The 15,346-nt window shown below is 46.4% G+C and overlaps 1 protein-coding gene across 6 annotated transcripts in view; it reads left to right on the top strand.

Moving 5' to 3' along the window:
- The window catches only part of RALY (RALY heterogeneous nuclear ribonucleoprotein), a 277,650-nt gene that overhangs the window by 252,469 nt on the left and 9,835 nt on the right, over positions 1–15,346 (top strand). For all 6 annotated transcript variants that reach the window (XM_073309892.2, XM_073309890.2, XM_073309888.2 and 3 more), the window contains 4 exons: positions 3,218–3,265; positions 5,437–5,597; positions 12,006–12,119; positions 14,860–15,005. In XM_073309892.2, the coding sequence (XP_073165993.1) occupies positions 3,218–3,265; positions 5,437–5,597; positions 12,006–12,119; positions 14,860–15,005 (469 nt within the window). The remainder of the gene's footprint in view (positions 1–3,217; positions 3,266–5,436; positions 5,598–12,005; positions 12,120–14,859; positions 15,006–15,346) is intronic.

The raw sequence follows: 15,346 nt of genomic DNA, 5'->3' as shown, positions 1-15,346 counted from the left end.
ACGTGCTTGAGCAACATAGCCAGGTCAAGCTAGTGTAGACCAGCCCTAGAGCTAACTTAGTCCACAAACTCTTGCTGGAACTAGGGGCAGAATGTTTTGAAAGGAGATTTTCAGATAAGCATCCCGAAGTTCCTGTGTTTCTCCAAAGCTCTGCAGTCTAGAAGGAGAGATAGAAATCTTAGGACAGACAGGGCCAGATAAAGGTAACCTGGGTCCCTCCTGACACCACAACACAGGACTCCCCAAGGTTCTGTCCCAGAGAGGCAGTGCCATGGGACCCTCTTTTCTCCCCCAAGGACTAGCAACTGGGGCATCCCAATACTTTGCCTTGCAGCTGGAGTAAATCTGCTTGGCTAGGAGGGATCGGCTTGAAGGACTTTTCTTCCCCTGTCACACACAGAGTTCTTTGTTAGGGTCATGTTGGCAGGGCCTCTCAGAGTAGTGAGCCATTCACACCTCACAGTGCTGCCTGCAGACTCAGGCAGACATCATTGCATCAGATACACTCAGGTTACATTTTCAAGCTTTTATTCACAACAAGGAGGGCTAGAAACGTACTGTTTTAGGTGGTGCTAAAATTCTGATGTAATTCTGTGACTCCAGAAGCTGGGGCCTTAGACACAGGGCTAGACACAAGGCTATAAATGTTATGCCTTAATTCAGCCCTGAGAATAGACTAATGTCCATCCAAGATGGGTACCACTGCAGACAGGGAGTATTTCTGATCATGGTTCAAAGCAGTAATTGCAGAGCTGTGTTGCAAAGAAAATAAGTTAACCATGCTTTGAACTTCTGAAAGAATTTGGGCTGGTTCTGAACATGAGATGAATGCTCGGATTGGCTCCCACTTTATCCAGCCTCATACTCTAGCTAAAGCACTTATGTTTTCCGTAGTGCGGGTGTAAAAGTGTACAATCGCTTTTCCATACAGGCCACACCCCAACCTGCACGCGCTACTCAGACAATGCTTGGGCACCAGTCGAGTGGGCACAAAGTGCATGGATGCTTTGGCATGAACACTTATGCAGCAAGTCCTTGCTGGAGTGCACCGGCTGGGATGCAGGCTGGGGGGTTGTGCTGCAAGCACATGCCGCAGCAGACAAGCATCCTGTCCAGTGCATTCAGCTCCCCAGCCTCCCTCCTCCCAAGTACAGATCACCCTCCCAACTCTGACCTACCTGCCTAGTGTCGGCAGACAGCCACTTTCATCCTTCTTCCCCAGTGCAGACATTGCCTGCTCGTTTGTGTGTATGTGAGGGGTGTTGTCTATGGGGGTAACTGACTTCATGCTTGCAGAAACTAAGCAGATGGGCTGCCTGGTATGGAAAACTGCCTGCCTAGTATTTCCCATGATGTGGGGAGGAAAGAAGCATTTAGAAGTGGGTCTTGCCTTTGAGGAGCTGTAGCTCCTAGCAGACGGTGCTGGGGAAAGCAAAGAGGAGGATTATCAGAGAAAAGGTCAATATCATTTATAAAGGTATCAGGAGCAGGTGTAATGAGGGTGCTGGAGCAGAACTGCATGTCCTCGATAATAAGCATTATACGTATTAAAATAGCAGGGACAAAGGCTGAGGAAGGAAATTGAAATTGATCCATGTTAAGGCTAAATGTGGCAAAGGGCAGCTGTGCAGAAAAGTGCAGGCATGGAGAGAGATTCCAGAGCCACCGGCAGCAGCTTGGGAGAGGGTCCATAATCTCTTAGGCGGAAGAGCAGGGAGGTCTGCACAGAGCAGCGGACGCAAAGGGGGAGAATAAACACAAAGCCAGTGGAAAACTGGCTTGAACTCCCAAGAGGGGGTTACTCAGAGCCAGCCCTAGAAGGAGGGGGCTGTGCAGGAGGAGGCTGCTGCACCAGCTGGGGAGAACCTGAGATGAGAAAGAGAGGCTAGATAAGCAGATGGCGCAACCTACATATTTCTTTCCCAGACCAGGCTGTGCTGACCCAGATCCTTCTGAGCTGGGAGAAGTCAGCCCACCAGCGAATGCTGGACCTGATTCAGAGCTCACTTGCACCAATTTTACACTGGGGTAACTCCAATGACTTTAATAGCATCACCTCTGACTTACCCATGTACGTGAGGGCAGAATCAGTCCCTCATAGCTCATACACAGAGAGATTGAAAAGACTGGGATTGTTTACCTGACAGGAGATGAGTCAGAGGAATCATGATAGAAGTATGTAGAATAATGAAGAGGACAGAGCAGACAGATTGGGAACTTTTGCTCTCCCTGTCTCACAAGAACAACGGGACCTTCAGTGAAACTGGAAAGTGGCAAATTTGAAACTGATGAAAGGAAATTCTTTTCCATGCAATGCATAATTAGCCTATGAAACTCACTGCCACATGATGATGCTGAGGCAAATAACTCAATGAGATGGGTTAGCATGAACACCCAGTTACAACAGTGAATGCCGACAAACAGTTCTGGAAGAGATAAAAACATCACATTTCAGGATTTAACCCAGTATAACTGGTAGGGATTAGGAGGTGACCTTCATGGGGGTAGATTATCCCACAACTGCCTGCCTATTATGGGGTTCTAAAGCCTTCATATGAAGCAACTGGTGCTGGTCACTGTCAGAGCCAAGATACTGGGCTTTATGGAGCCCAGGGGTGACCCAATCTGGAAGGTCCTGTGCTCGTATGCTCCAGAACTGGCCCACTGTGGAAGATGATGTGAGATCCGAGTTACCCAGGAAAGAATTTTCTGTGGTATCTGGCTGATGAATCTTGCCCATATGCTCAGGGTTTAGCTGATTGCCATATTTGGGGTCGGGAAGGAATTTTCCTCCAGGGCAGATTGGAAGAGGCCCTGGAGGTTTTTCACCTTCCTCTGTAGCATGGGGCACGGGTCACTTGCTGGAGGATTCTCTGCTCCTTGAAGTCTTTAAACTACAGTTTGAGGACTTCAATAGCACAGATATAGGTGTGAGGTTTTTTGTAGGAGTGGTGGGTGAAATTCTGTGGCCTGTGTTGTGCAGGAGGTCAGACTAGATGATCATAATGGTCCCTTCTGACCTAAATGTCTATGAATCTATGAATCTATGATTGGTTACATTCACACTTGTAAAACATGGCTCTAGAAAACGATGAAGCTAAAGGACTGGGATTTTTAACAACATAAAATGTTTCATTTGCAGCAGGAATAGATTAATTACAATAGTGCTAGTAACAATGCTAATTAATCAGAGCTTTCCATCTTCTTGTCTCTACAGTGGATACGACTTTGACTATGACTACTACAGAGATGACTTCTACGACAGGTGAGCGGAGAAGCGATCGCCAGCAGTGCTGTATTCTGTGTATGCTTCTCCATGAGCCACAGCCCAAAACACTGGGCAGAGTAGAATAAAGAACAGCAGAGCTGGGGGAGAGAGACTTTGCAAAGGCGAGGCAGTGGCAGAAAAGAGGAGTTTTCAGATGAGGTCTGAAACCAGCTGAGGAGGTACAGGAGACAGGAGCGGTACTAAGTGGGGTGAGATTGAGAGGTGGCCATGCTAGATAAGCAGAAGGAGCAGGTAAGAGGTGAGAGGAGGAGCCCTCTCCATGTTTCCTTCCCAGACCAGGCTGAGCTAGATGGCTCTGAGCTGGGTCAAGTCAACCCACCCCGGAAATGGTAGGGGATGTTATGTGGATGAATACCACACAAGAGGGGCATAGGTTGGGAAGGTGGGAAGGGGGTGAATATCACACTCCACTCTGCAAATCAGTGAAGGAGGGAGAAACAGACCAAATTATTTCCCTGTCTCAGATCTGTAGCTTTTAATGTGCTGCTGTCCTCAGGCAGGGACTGCTGCGCGGCCATGAGTGCCCCCGCAACTTCCACTGACTTTATGCATGCCCCCAGTTCCTCACAGGATCAGTCCCTCTGTGTCCTGAGCGCAAAGCTGCTCAGCAGACAGGTGTGAGGGTGTGTTTTTCTAAATGGCAGCCCTGGGGTGACGTTCCTCCCTGTGCAGAGACAGCACAAGGCCTAGGAACCACTTAGGAGCCCTTCAGCAGCAGTGTAAAAGAAGCCGAGCTGAGACTGGACCTTTGGGTTTTTTGGGTCCATCTGTTACTCTTTGTGATTTCCAAGAACGTATGTAACATTCACCGTCGGTGGCGCCTAGGCCTTGTGCTAGCTGTCTGCATGGGCAGGGGGCGGAGTTTCACCCTCAGCCATGGAGCTGAACCCTCTCTCGGGAATAAATAGTCTGGGATCAGAAATTAACGAACACTTTTGCCAAACACCACACAGAGCAGGGCAGACTCCAGCTTACCCTGCTGGAGCTGCAGGGAGACCAAGGAGCAAACACCTGTTTGCGTCAGTAAAGGAAGCAGCTAGGACTCCTACACAGATCTGCTGAGTAAGGAGGTAGCGTTTCTACATAGTGGGCTCTGTGTCTATGCCTATGCTGCAGTCCAGCCTTCCTCTCCTTCCTCTGCTGCCTGCCTTCCCCTTCCCCCTTACAGCTTGCCATCCCCCAACCAGGCCTTGGGGATTCCTGTTATCCTTGGCTTGCTCAGCACTGCTGAAGCTAGTGGCTACTCATGTTGAAAAGATGCCATTTGGCTGGAGGGCAATGGTTTGGTGGCAGAGAAGAGGGAACAGGGCATCCACCTGTCTGGATGTAGCTTTGATAAATGTAAAGGTATCTCCTCTGCTCATGTCAAATCTCACAATGGTAGAAGCAATGGACAATCTCAAAGGTCACTTGCCCCCTCCGTCCTGCCAGCTTCTTGCGACACAGGGTATAAACAGGGATGGCTGGGAGGTTGGGGGGTGGGGAGAGGAAATGCAAAGGAAGGAGAAGGGGAAGAATGGAAGGGGGGAGAGGAACCAAAGGTCCTTCCCCTGTAAATGCACCCCAGCCCTTCCAGGGTCTTGATCCCCTCAATTATTTCTAAGAATAAAAGCCTTCAGGGGCAGGTTAACAAAACACATTACATAACAGACCACTGCATTTAGCGAGAGTGATCTCAGCATGCAGAGAAATTGCCAGCATAAGGGCTGAAACGTGTACCATCAAACTGTATGCCAGAGTCCTGGTTCCTTTCTGTCACTAGTCAGGGTGTTTGCAGTGGTGTTGTAGCCGTGTTCGTCCCAGGGTACTAGAGAGACAAGGTGGGCGAGGTAATACCTGCTATTGGACCAGCTTCTGTGGGTGAGAGAGACAAGAAGAGCTCTGTGTAAGCTTGAAAGCTTGTCTCTCTCTCTCACCAACACAAGTCTGTCCAATAAAAGATATCACCTCCCCCACCTTGTCTCACTCTTCATGGTGTCATGTAGCAGCAGCTCGTTTGTGTGTAGCGGCAGCAACCTCTAGCGGCATGATTATGCACCGTTCCCCTTTGTGACTATTGCTGGCCTATCTCCCAAGTCCTGTTTCATGCTGAAAGTGCGGCTTTCACTCCACTGTTTGCAGACTGTAACCTGTTTTCACACACACAGGCTTTTCGAGTATCGAGGCCGGGTCTCTCCGGTCCCCAGGGTGGTTCCTGTGAAGCGTCCCCGGGTGACCATCCCCTTAGTCCGACGTGTAAAAGCAACGCTCCCTGTCAAACTTTTCGCCAGATCAGCCGCCATTGCAAACAGCTCTGCCAAATTAAAATGTGAGTACCTATGTACGCAGGTAGATCAAACACAAGGGACAAGGTGCCAACATCCCATCAGATCACCTGTATGATAGATTATAAAACACTGGCCAACTGAGAAACTCCAAGTGTTTCCCAAGCTCTGATCAATTAAGGCTCACAGCCCCCTTGTGAGCTGTAGCTCACGAAAGCTCATGCTCAAATAAATTGGTTAGTCTCTAAGGTGCCACAAGTCCTCCTTTTCTTCTTGTGAATATTATTATCCCCATGTTACAGATGGGGAAACTCTCTAATATGGAGATGGAAAGTGACTTGCCCAAAATCAGTGGACAAGTCATTGATAGAGCTGGGAATAGAACCCAGGTGTCCTACCTCTCAGTCCCATGCTCTAACCATTAGATTGTGCTTCCTCCTTAATTACACTAATTAAATATACCTGGAGCTGACCCGTAATTCAGAGCAGGGTGCTCATTCTTTGGAAGAGCAAGGGCCATATTGGTAATTTGTCAGGAGCCCAGGGACCACAGATTAAAATAAACTATAAAAATACAAAAACCTAATATATGCTTCTACTTGTACCTGCTCGATAGAGTAACTGAATGGGTCTTTGGTTTGGTTCACCAGTAAGAAGGAGTTCTAGCTGTTCACATATAACGGCAGCTGCAATAATAGGGAGCGGGTGGCTGGGAACGATAAGGCGGCAACATGAGATCAAGGCAGCAGAACTCAGAAGAACTGGGTTCTGTTCTTAATTCTACCACTGGCCTACTGCGTGGTAAGTCAGTTTCCCTTTCCTGTGCCTCGGTTCCCCCATCTGTAATATGGGGATAATGACACCAACGTACTTTGTAAGGATCTGCAAAATCTCTAGAGGAAATGCAGTGTGTATACAGGCAAGCCCTTCTAATTCACACTTGGCTACTTTGCACAACCCATCATGCACAGTCATAAAGTCAGATTCACCCCACGTCTCAACCCGGACTCATTGGCACAGATCTATAATGAGGCCTCATATTTCTAAGACATTTACACAATATACCGTGCAACGTGTACTGTGAAGTCTTCTAAATAATTAACATTCAGCTGCTTTTCCAAACAAACCAAGGGCGAATATCCAGGGATGCACTGACCTTCCTTTCTTTTAAATCCTGTTGTTTCACTTTCACTCACCGATATACAACAGTCAGTAGTTGACAAGCGGCGAATTAAGAGAAGCTAGCAAGGTTCCGTGTTGTACAAAGGGTGAAATCCCGGGAGTCAGTGGTTCAGTGGGGCCAGGATTTCACCCAAAGGATTGATTTGATATTATTATTTGTTGGTTACACTTTCTCCTAAGGCTGCACGTGGTTCCCTATTTTACAATCCCCCATCTGAGCATACTCAGTCCTTTCGAAGAACTCAGCCAAAGGCTATTCCTTGCTCACCATTTCCAGGTTCGTACTGCTCGCCAGTGAAGTGGGCAGTATTGGCACATTGTGCACTGAAATGTCCCAGATTACCGAGACCTGAGACTCCTGCACGAGGGGCCAAGAGAGCTGATTTAACTCCCAAAGTCCTGTTCCAGAAGCACTGGGCTCAGCGTAAAACTAGCGCTTTACAGGCAGTCTCCTCTTTGGTCGTTGTAAAGTGTCAGCCTGGAATTTGGAGTGGGTGTTCCCGAGATATACTCTGTTCTGCATGTCAATGGCTACATGTAAATCAGCAGCACTGACTTCACTAAACCATCAGCATGCAGGATTTCACAGGCTCTGATTGCATGGACAATGTCCATAGGCGGCGTCTTTCTTAGTTGCCTGGGGGTGCTTGAACCCCTACTCCACCCCTGGCCGTGCCCCCACTCCACCCCTTCCCCCAAGCCCTACCTCACTTCTTCCCACCCCCGCTCTGCCCTCGCTCCACCCCACCTCACCTCTTCCTGCCCCCGCTCCGCCCCACCCCGCCCTGTTCCACCCCTCACCTGAGCATGCCCTGCCCTCACTCTGCCCCTCCACCCCACACCTCCTGCATGCCGCGGAACAGCTGATCACGGTGGTTGGGAGGAGCTGGGGGGAACAGGAGATGCTGAGAGGAGGGGGAGGCACTAACCGGGGGGGCTGCCGGTGGGTGCTAAGCACCCACTATTTTTCCCTGGTTGCTTCAGCTCTGGAGCACCCACAGAGTCAGCACCTATGGCAATGTCATTCCCTGCCACTCAGGGCCGGATTAAGACCTTTAGAGGCCCTAAGCACTGAAAAGATTATGGTGCCCCCCCATATGTAATTCAAAATAAAAACAATACTATACTGTAAAATAAAATTTTATTTTTTGAAATGACTCAAAACTTACATGTATGCTGAAATTAAAATAGCTTCTTTCTAGATTTTCTGATTGCAAAATTCTGGATAAGTTCATCGAAGCTGACTCAATGAAGCATGTCCGCTTCCATGCACAATAGGGAAAGTGAATCAAGTCTGTCCTGATACATTGTTGTTCTCTGAGGGTTTTTTATTCTTTTCAGCTGAGAAAAAGAGCATTCTGTGGAGCAATTAGTAATCATCAATGTTAGAAAAATACGTCGTGCGATCTCTACATTTGGAAATACACATTGTATTCCCTCTTTCAATATTGTGTCATGAAGATCAATGTGACTGAATTTCATTTTTCCTGTTTCATTAAACTTTGCGTTCATATAACAGTGGAACTGCCGTACTTCTCCACAGAAATTCATGTTCAAGTCAACAGGATATGAGTCAACTAGCTTTTGGGAACCTTGTGAATATTGTTCGTCAGATAAGTCCATATTGTTTAGAAAAGAAAATCTACGTGATATTTCTTTGTACACTTCATCTCTCCTCTTCATATGAGTTTCAAGTGTATCAATTATAGCGTAGTAAGTAGATACGCAAAATTTGCCTCTAGGATTCAATGCTGTTTCTGTTGCACTGCTATCATTTGCTTGTTTTTTCCTGATTCGCTTGCGGGACTGGGCTTCTTTGTAGTTAGTATCAGGCAAGATATCTTTTGATATGTCTTCAAATCTTTCGAAATCATTCCTCAAAGTGTGTAAGTGGTCTGCTAATGATTGACAGATGTCTGCACATGTTTTCAAATCCAATTCAAATCCAATTCTTTTTCTTGGAGAGCTTGACTTGTGTGGTAAAAGTGTTGTAAAATTTCATTCCACATGGTCAACATGAATACAAACTCTAGTTCAGTGTGGCTTTTCAAATTGAGGAATGTTATAAATCGTTCAACTGGTTTTCCATCTGTGGGAGACACATATCTTAGTACAATACTCAATTGTTCAATATGTGAAAGATCAGGTGTAGAGTCAACAGATAAACTGGAGTACCCAGCAGTACTTATTTCATCCACAATAGCTGAACGAACTTTGTCACTCATTAGACCAATGAGTTCATCATATATTGTCTTGGATAAGTATGATGGGTTACCTTTGCCAGCATCCCCATATTTTGAGATATGGCCTGCTAAAAATGGGTCAAACTGACCCACAATCCCAAGAAATTTCCATTATGCAATGTTCCAGATGTGTCATTTGATCCCTGGAAAGGCAGACCACATTCAGCTAATGTTTGAATAAAGGGTATAACACGCTGCAAGACATGTTGCCAGTATTCACGCTCCCCTTTAATTTGTTCTTCCAATTTTTGTGTCAATCCAAAGCACTGTCTTTGATTTAAATATGTCAACATTGAATCTCTGTGAGTAGTGCTGTTTTCATGTTCAATTAAAACAGTGTTCCTCCAGTCACTAGATCCATCTGCAGCAAACCGGGATGTTGAAGGTTTATATGCAAAAATTTTGCAAAGAAAACAGTACACAGACCCTGTTGATGGTGAATACAGTAGCCATTCTTGAGTGTATTTCTCACCATTCACTTTCATGCCACAATGTATTTTTTGTGGACAATATCTTGTTTGTTTGCCATTGGTAAAAGTCCGACGTGATTTCTCAAATGGCCCGGTGTGGTGTTGACAGTCATTTGGTCCATGATCTATCCAGTAAGCAACATCATTGGTACTAAAATCAACCCACATACCAGGATCTTTTCTCCTATTATTTACAGCATGAGCAAGTTCAGTCTCTGACACAGCCATACCTTCTAGAACAATGTCTGTTTTACCACCAGGAGTAGGATGATCAGTTACAGTCTCTGACACATCCACATGTTCTGGAATGGTGTTTGTTTCACCAGTAGAAGAAGAGTCAGTCTCTGAAACAACTACAGGTTTTGGAACAATGTCTGTGCTACTGAGAAAAGATGTTACTTCTGTTGGATTCGCTTTGAAAAATGATGTCCGCTTTGGAAGATTTTGGAAAATTTCACTAGTTTTTTGTTTCTTTTCTTCCACCAGTTTATGTTTCTGTGCTCCACTCAGTTGATTACGTTTCATCCTGCCCCTTATCTCAGTTATCTGAACTTAAAAAAACAAAACAAATTACACAACGTACACTATTTTATGTATATATATATATATATATATATATATATATATATATATGAAAGAAAAAAATGAATCAAGTACGTATAACTCAGAAGAATATAACAATAATAAAACATAAATTTATTGCAATACATGACAGGATCTGATTTCCTCGCATTACTTCAATCTACGTTAGTAGGATGCCCTCCTGGTTTAGGTGGGGATAAGTAATAAAAAGAGAACAGAAAAATGGGGGAAGAGTGTGGAGTGGAGTGTAAGGAAGTCTAACAAAGTTCTGGTTTTTCCCATGATGACTACTTCGACGCTTTTTTTGAAATATTACATTTTTTCCAAAAGAAATCTCTTTTTTTTTTTTTTGGTGCCCCCTGCTTTGCTGGTGCCCTAAGCACGTGCTTAGTCTGCCTATTGGGTAATCCAGCCCTGCTGCTACTCTAAAGTTGGGGCCTGAGGGTGAAGTGTGGAGCTTCCCGCTTGAGGAAATTATTGCAAGGGAAATGAAATGACCATGCACCTGGGCTCTGTGGGTAAGGCCAAGATACCGTGATGACCCGTCCCGGTTGGAACTAGCACAGCTACCTGCTGACAGGTGTGGGCGACATAAACCAAAATCAGGGGGGCAGACATTGCTGCAAGTTGAGTAAGGTACAAAATGTGACCCTCCCGATACCTGTTCCAGGGGCGCCAGCATGTGGGTTCTGGGCCTCTCCCTGCCCTAAGGGGACTGGCAGCAAGTGGGTCCTGACATAATCAGCCCAAGCCTTCTCAGTGGTTTCCAAAGTCAAGGGGTGAAGATGCAGGCTGGATTTTCAAAGGCTCTGTCTAAAATAGACCTAGTAAATGTGCAACTGCATCTGGTACCCCCTCCAGATTTGCTGGCAGCACATTCGTGCATGCCATTTCGGTAGATGTGCACCTCTCCCGTTGGTGCTCAAAGCTGCCCAAGTGTTCACACATATGCCCATTGGCACATGCCAACACAGGGTCCGCATATACAGATCCAACATCCAAAGTCAGTTTGGGACTTTGTAATTGTCCTGGGATGTGGACTTGCAGGCCTGCGCTGGGAACATCAGCGGGCTCCTGTGAGTTCTGGTATGGACAGCAGCAGCCCTGCTCCCAGACTCTGCTGGCCTAAGCAATCAAAGCTCTGTGTGCAGGAATGGGACACAGTAATTTGTTCCGAGAAAGGAAAGTTACAGTGCTGCTGGCTAGTGGCTGGGAATGGGGAGTGTAACATGGAGACTGAGGGGAGCTCTGCTAGCCAGGAACTGTTTGAGCCTGACAACAGTGGTTCCCAGCTCATGCTGGCTTCATACCAGTTCCACCCAGGCCACAGCCTAACCTCCTGTCTCCCCCTTATTGTTGGTACCACCTCGCCCAATGGCATGATCAGTAACTTGCAGCAGGAAGTGAATCACGTCAGAAAGGCAGGCCAGAGAAGGAGGGAGCAGGTTACTGCTGGGACAGCAAAGAGGCAATGGGCTTTTCCCAAAAGTCTCAACCTGTCCCACTTGCCAGTAGTCAGTGTTTCTTGGACAGGGCCCCTGGAATTCCACCTGGCCCCCAGTGAGTGGAGCAGGCTGGCGGGCAGCCCCAGGATTTCCATGCAGTGGGTTTACATGTGTGCATAATATTTATACAGTTACAACAGCCTCCAGCTCTAACTCCTGTTGGGAGTGCACTGCTAGCTGCCCCAGTTATATCCCATCTCATTTCCTAGGATGTCCCATTTAAGCAGTCCCCACCCCGTCTCTTCAGTGGCTCCGAACAGTTTCCGTGTTGACACCCCAGATTATCCCTGATTGCATCCCCACCATCCCAGTCACTGGGAGATTTCCACAGTGTTGCTGTGGCTGCCAAGCTCTGTTAGGGCTGAAGGTTTTGTGACTAATCCAAAATCTTTTTTAAAAACCAATCAAACGCTAATATGTAAAATAACAACATGGAATAAAGCCTGTCCTTCTCCCTCTCTTCTTTGAAGTGAAATGCAATGAGCTGCAGACAATCAAAACCGAGCTGACACAGATCAAATCCAACATAGATGCTCTTCTGGGCAGATTGGAGCAGATTGCTGAAGAACAGAAATCATGCACAGGTCAGTTAGCTGCACATAATGGCACTGAGAGAGGGCAAGGAGGTCAAATGCAGAGCAGCCCATTTCAAAACCAGTTATTTCGACTTTGCAGGCCATTCTTTGGGCACTTGAGACCTGTATTCTTGTATTGGCTGTTACTTTAAGTTATTACCCCATTGGATCACCACTTTCTAAGATGCTGTTATTTTGTGTTTATATAGCACCTAGAGCATGCTGGGTACACTGCAGACCAAAATGGATATGAGGTGCCTGCCCTGAGGAGTTTGAAATCCATATTTCTGCTAACTGGTGAAATTGTCGCACACAATGGTCTTTGCGTGTTTCTGGTATAAATTCAGTTTTGCCTGAAATTGAAATCCACAACTCTGTGGGCTTTAAGCTTCAGACTTGATCCATGTTTGAGTGAAGACTCAATCCATGCTCACTCAAAAATTGTCCTATTTCAAGCAAAAAAGAAAGGAAAAAGAGAAATGGTAAGCTTCCCCTTCCTCTCACCCCCCCACCCCACCATCCACAAATCTGGACCCCCCTTAAAAATCACAACAAAACGTGGTGAATCTTGATTCTGAAATCTAGCACTGCCAACCCCACGAGTTTCAGAAAGCATGTCAGGTCCCCAGAAATCATGAGCTTCACTTTTAAATCAGGAAAATTTCAAAAATAATGAATTGGGGGGCAGGGGTTCCTAGCTTTCTGGTTTCTGAGCCCTGGGGATACACTAGGGTCATGTTTTCAAGCTTTTCTATGTAGCCAAGATGGCTAGAAACAAACTTGCCATTTTAAAAGAAAGCTGAGATATTCACCAAATATTTAAAGACATTTAGGTGCCTAAAGATACAGAGAGGTGCCTAAATGCCTTTTAAAGCATGGGCACTTTTGAAAATCCTGCTAGACACCATTGCATTGTTAGGTGTCTAAATACCTTTGACAATCTAGCTCATCGTCACATGATTCGAGGAGCTGGGGCTTCAAGTATCATGAGACTTGTGATAAAATTGTGAGAATTGGCAATGCTGAGTCATCCTTTCAAATTTCATTGCTAAATGTTCCTATGCCTCCAGTCCCTGCTAACGCTCCCGCCTGAGTTGGCATTCAGGGTTGCCAATTTCGGCTGTAAGTATTACGGGAGGTTTCATAACATGACATAATCTTTAATTTAAAATTAATCTTTAATTCCTGGAAACTCCAGGACAATCCTGGAGGGTTTGCAACCCTAGTTGGCAAAGATTTGGGTGTGGATGCCCTGATAACCCTGACCTGGCTCTCAAGAGTGGCCTGAGCTATGTAGCTGGCCAGGTTGGAAAAAGTTTTCAGAGCCACCCCCCACAGTGGCTGAGCAGAAAACAAACCCAAAACAAAACAACCCAACAAACCCGACAGCTGGCCAATCAGCCGAGAAAAATAAGAATGAAAAAGGCTGGCCAATCAGAGCAGAGCAAGAAAAAAAAGGCACCGCGCAACAGTGCCCCCTGGATGTTGGTGCCCAATGCAACAGCCCTGCTCGCCCTTAGAGCTGGCTCTGTTGAGTTGGTTTAGCTTGAGGCAGAGCCAATGTGCATCCAAGCACTCAGTGATCTCGCTTGCTTTTACTTTTAACAATTCAGGCCCCAGTCCTGCAAAGACTTAAACAGGGGGGTTAACCCTACACACTGCAAATAGCCCCATTGACTTTAAAGAGACGAGTCAAGTCAACTCAGGCATATGAGTCTTTGCATGGTCAGGGCCTCAGTCTAGGGGAAGCATGCTCCCAGCCATAGGCACTAATCGATTTCTCCTTCAGAGTTAGCAGCAGAGACAGCCAACTTCTTTGCCAAAGGGGTAAGATTCCAAATTCTTAAACAGACACTACAATCCAGTTGGTAAACGCCCTGACTGTCAGGGTGCGGTGTAAGTGCCCAGGCTACAGCGCCTTAGTCAATTTGTATTCCTCTGATGATAGGACATGGTGATTCCAGCTACAGCCAGTAGAGTTGTTTTACTCGACTGGTTTGCTGTATTATGTTTTTCACTAAGGCACGGAATTCTCCCCTATTCAGAGGTCAAGCACATGGGCTAGTCACCGCTTCTTAAACCCTATGTGAGGACTTGGGTGGTGCAGAGGGTGAATTTAAGTGTACAAACTTCAGGAGAATGTTGATGGTGTTGGAAAATAGGCCCTTTGTAGCTCAGCCTGAGCTACTGGAATGGAGAAGACTCCTGCTCTTATTCCCATGCAAACGGACATTGGATCATGGAAAAGGGGGGAGAATGCTTAAAATACCCACAGCTGCGGAGCTGGGTGATTCACAGAGTAGCTAACAGGACATGGATCCTGCTATCCCCCGATTTTGCTGGTTCAAATCCAGCCCAGGTCGGTAGTGTAATGACTGAGAGTTGTGAGGAGCTATAGGGCGGGTCTCAGTGCAGATCCTAGTGGACAGGCATCCACCCCACAAAATCACCACTGAAGATTGGATGGCAGTCCCATCCTCGTTTGTGGAAGTGGTTCCTGAAGGTCAGAGTTGAGTCACTGGATCCAGTTCTCCCCCCACACACACACCGGCGTGGGTTAGCTCCAGCCGAGTAAGTGGAGTTATCCCAGTGTGGGAAGAGACGCATGCCGATTATTTATAAACTTGCTCCTCATGGGCTCTGACTATCTGACCCCCATTGGACTATTTGAGTGTAACTCCAAACTGTTCCTTCGCCTCCATTTCCTTTGCATCCTCCTGACCTTGCTGCCCCGGCTCTTGTCTCTCAGAGGTACGAAAGAAGGCAGATGGGAACAAAAGTGAGATCTCCCAGGACGACACAGCATCAGAGGCAGAAATCAATACAGAGGAGCCACTGAACGGGGAGGAGGGAGAAGAGGAGGGACTCACACGAGATGACTGTGAAGACGAACTGGTAAGCAACAATGGGAGAGGAACCCCCACCCTGCTAAGGGAATTAATCAACCAGCTCTAATTTTACTGGTGCTTATTAAAACCACTGGAAAAATTCATTTTTCCTTCTTAAAAATAAATCACTATCTTTAATGCTGTGATTGTTTGCAGCTGTATTCCCCTACCCCAGCCCTTCCTCCATGATGGAAAGCATTACATTAATTGCAGTACGCAGAGATGCTGTAAAAAAATGGCTAGCTTTGCATATTCAGGCCATGTTTATTTGTGCTTTTGTAACAATTAATCCCTGGTTTGTACAAATTGCTTTGCTCCGTAATAAATGATTCTGAGACGTGCTGGAGC

This window comes from Lepidochelys kempii, chromosome 13, assembly GCF_965140285.1.
Source record: "Lepidochelys kempii isolate rLepKem1 chromosome 13, rLepKem1.hap1, whole genome shotgun sequence".
NCBI lineage: Eukaryota > Metazoa > Chordata > Testudines > Cheloniidae > Lepidochelys > Lepidochelys kempii.
Note: the sequence above shows the minus strand (reverse complement) of the source record. Positions and strands in the feature narration are given on the sequence as shown.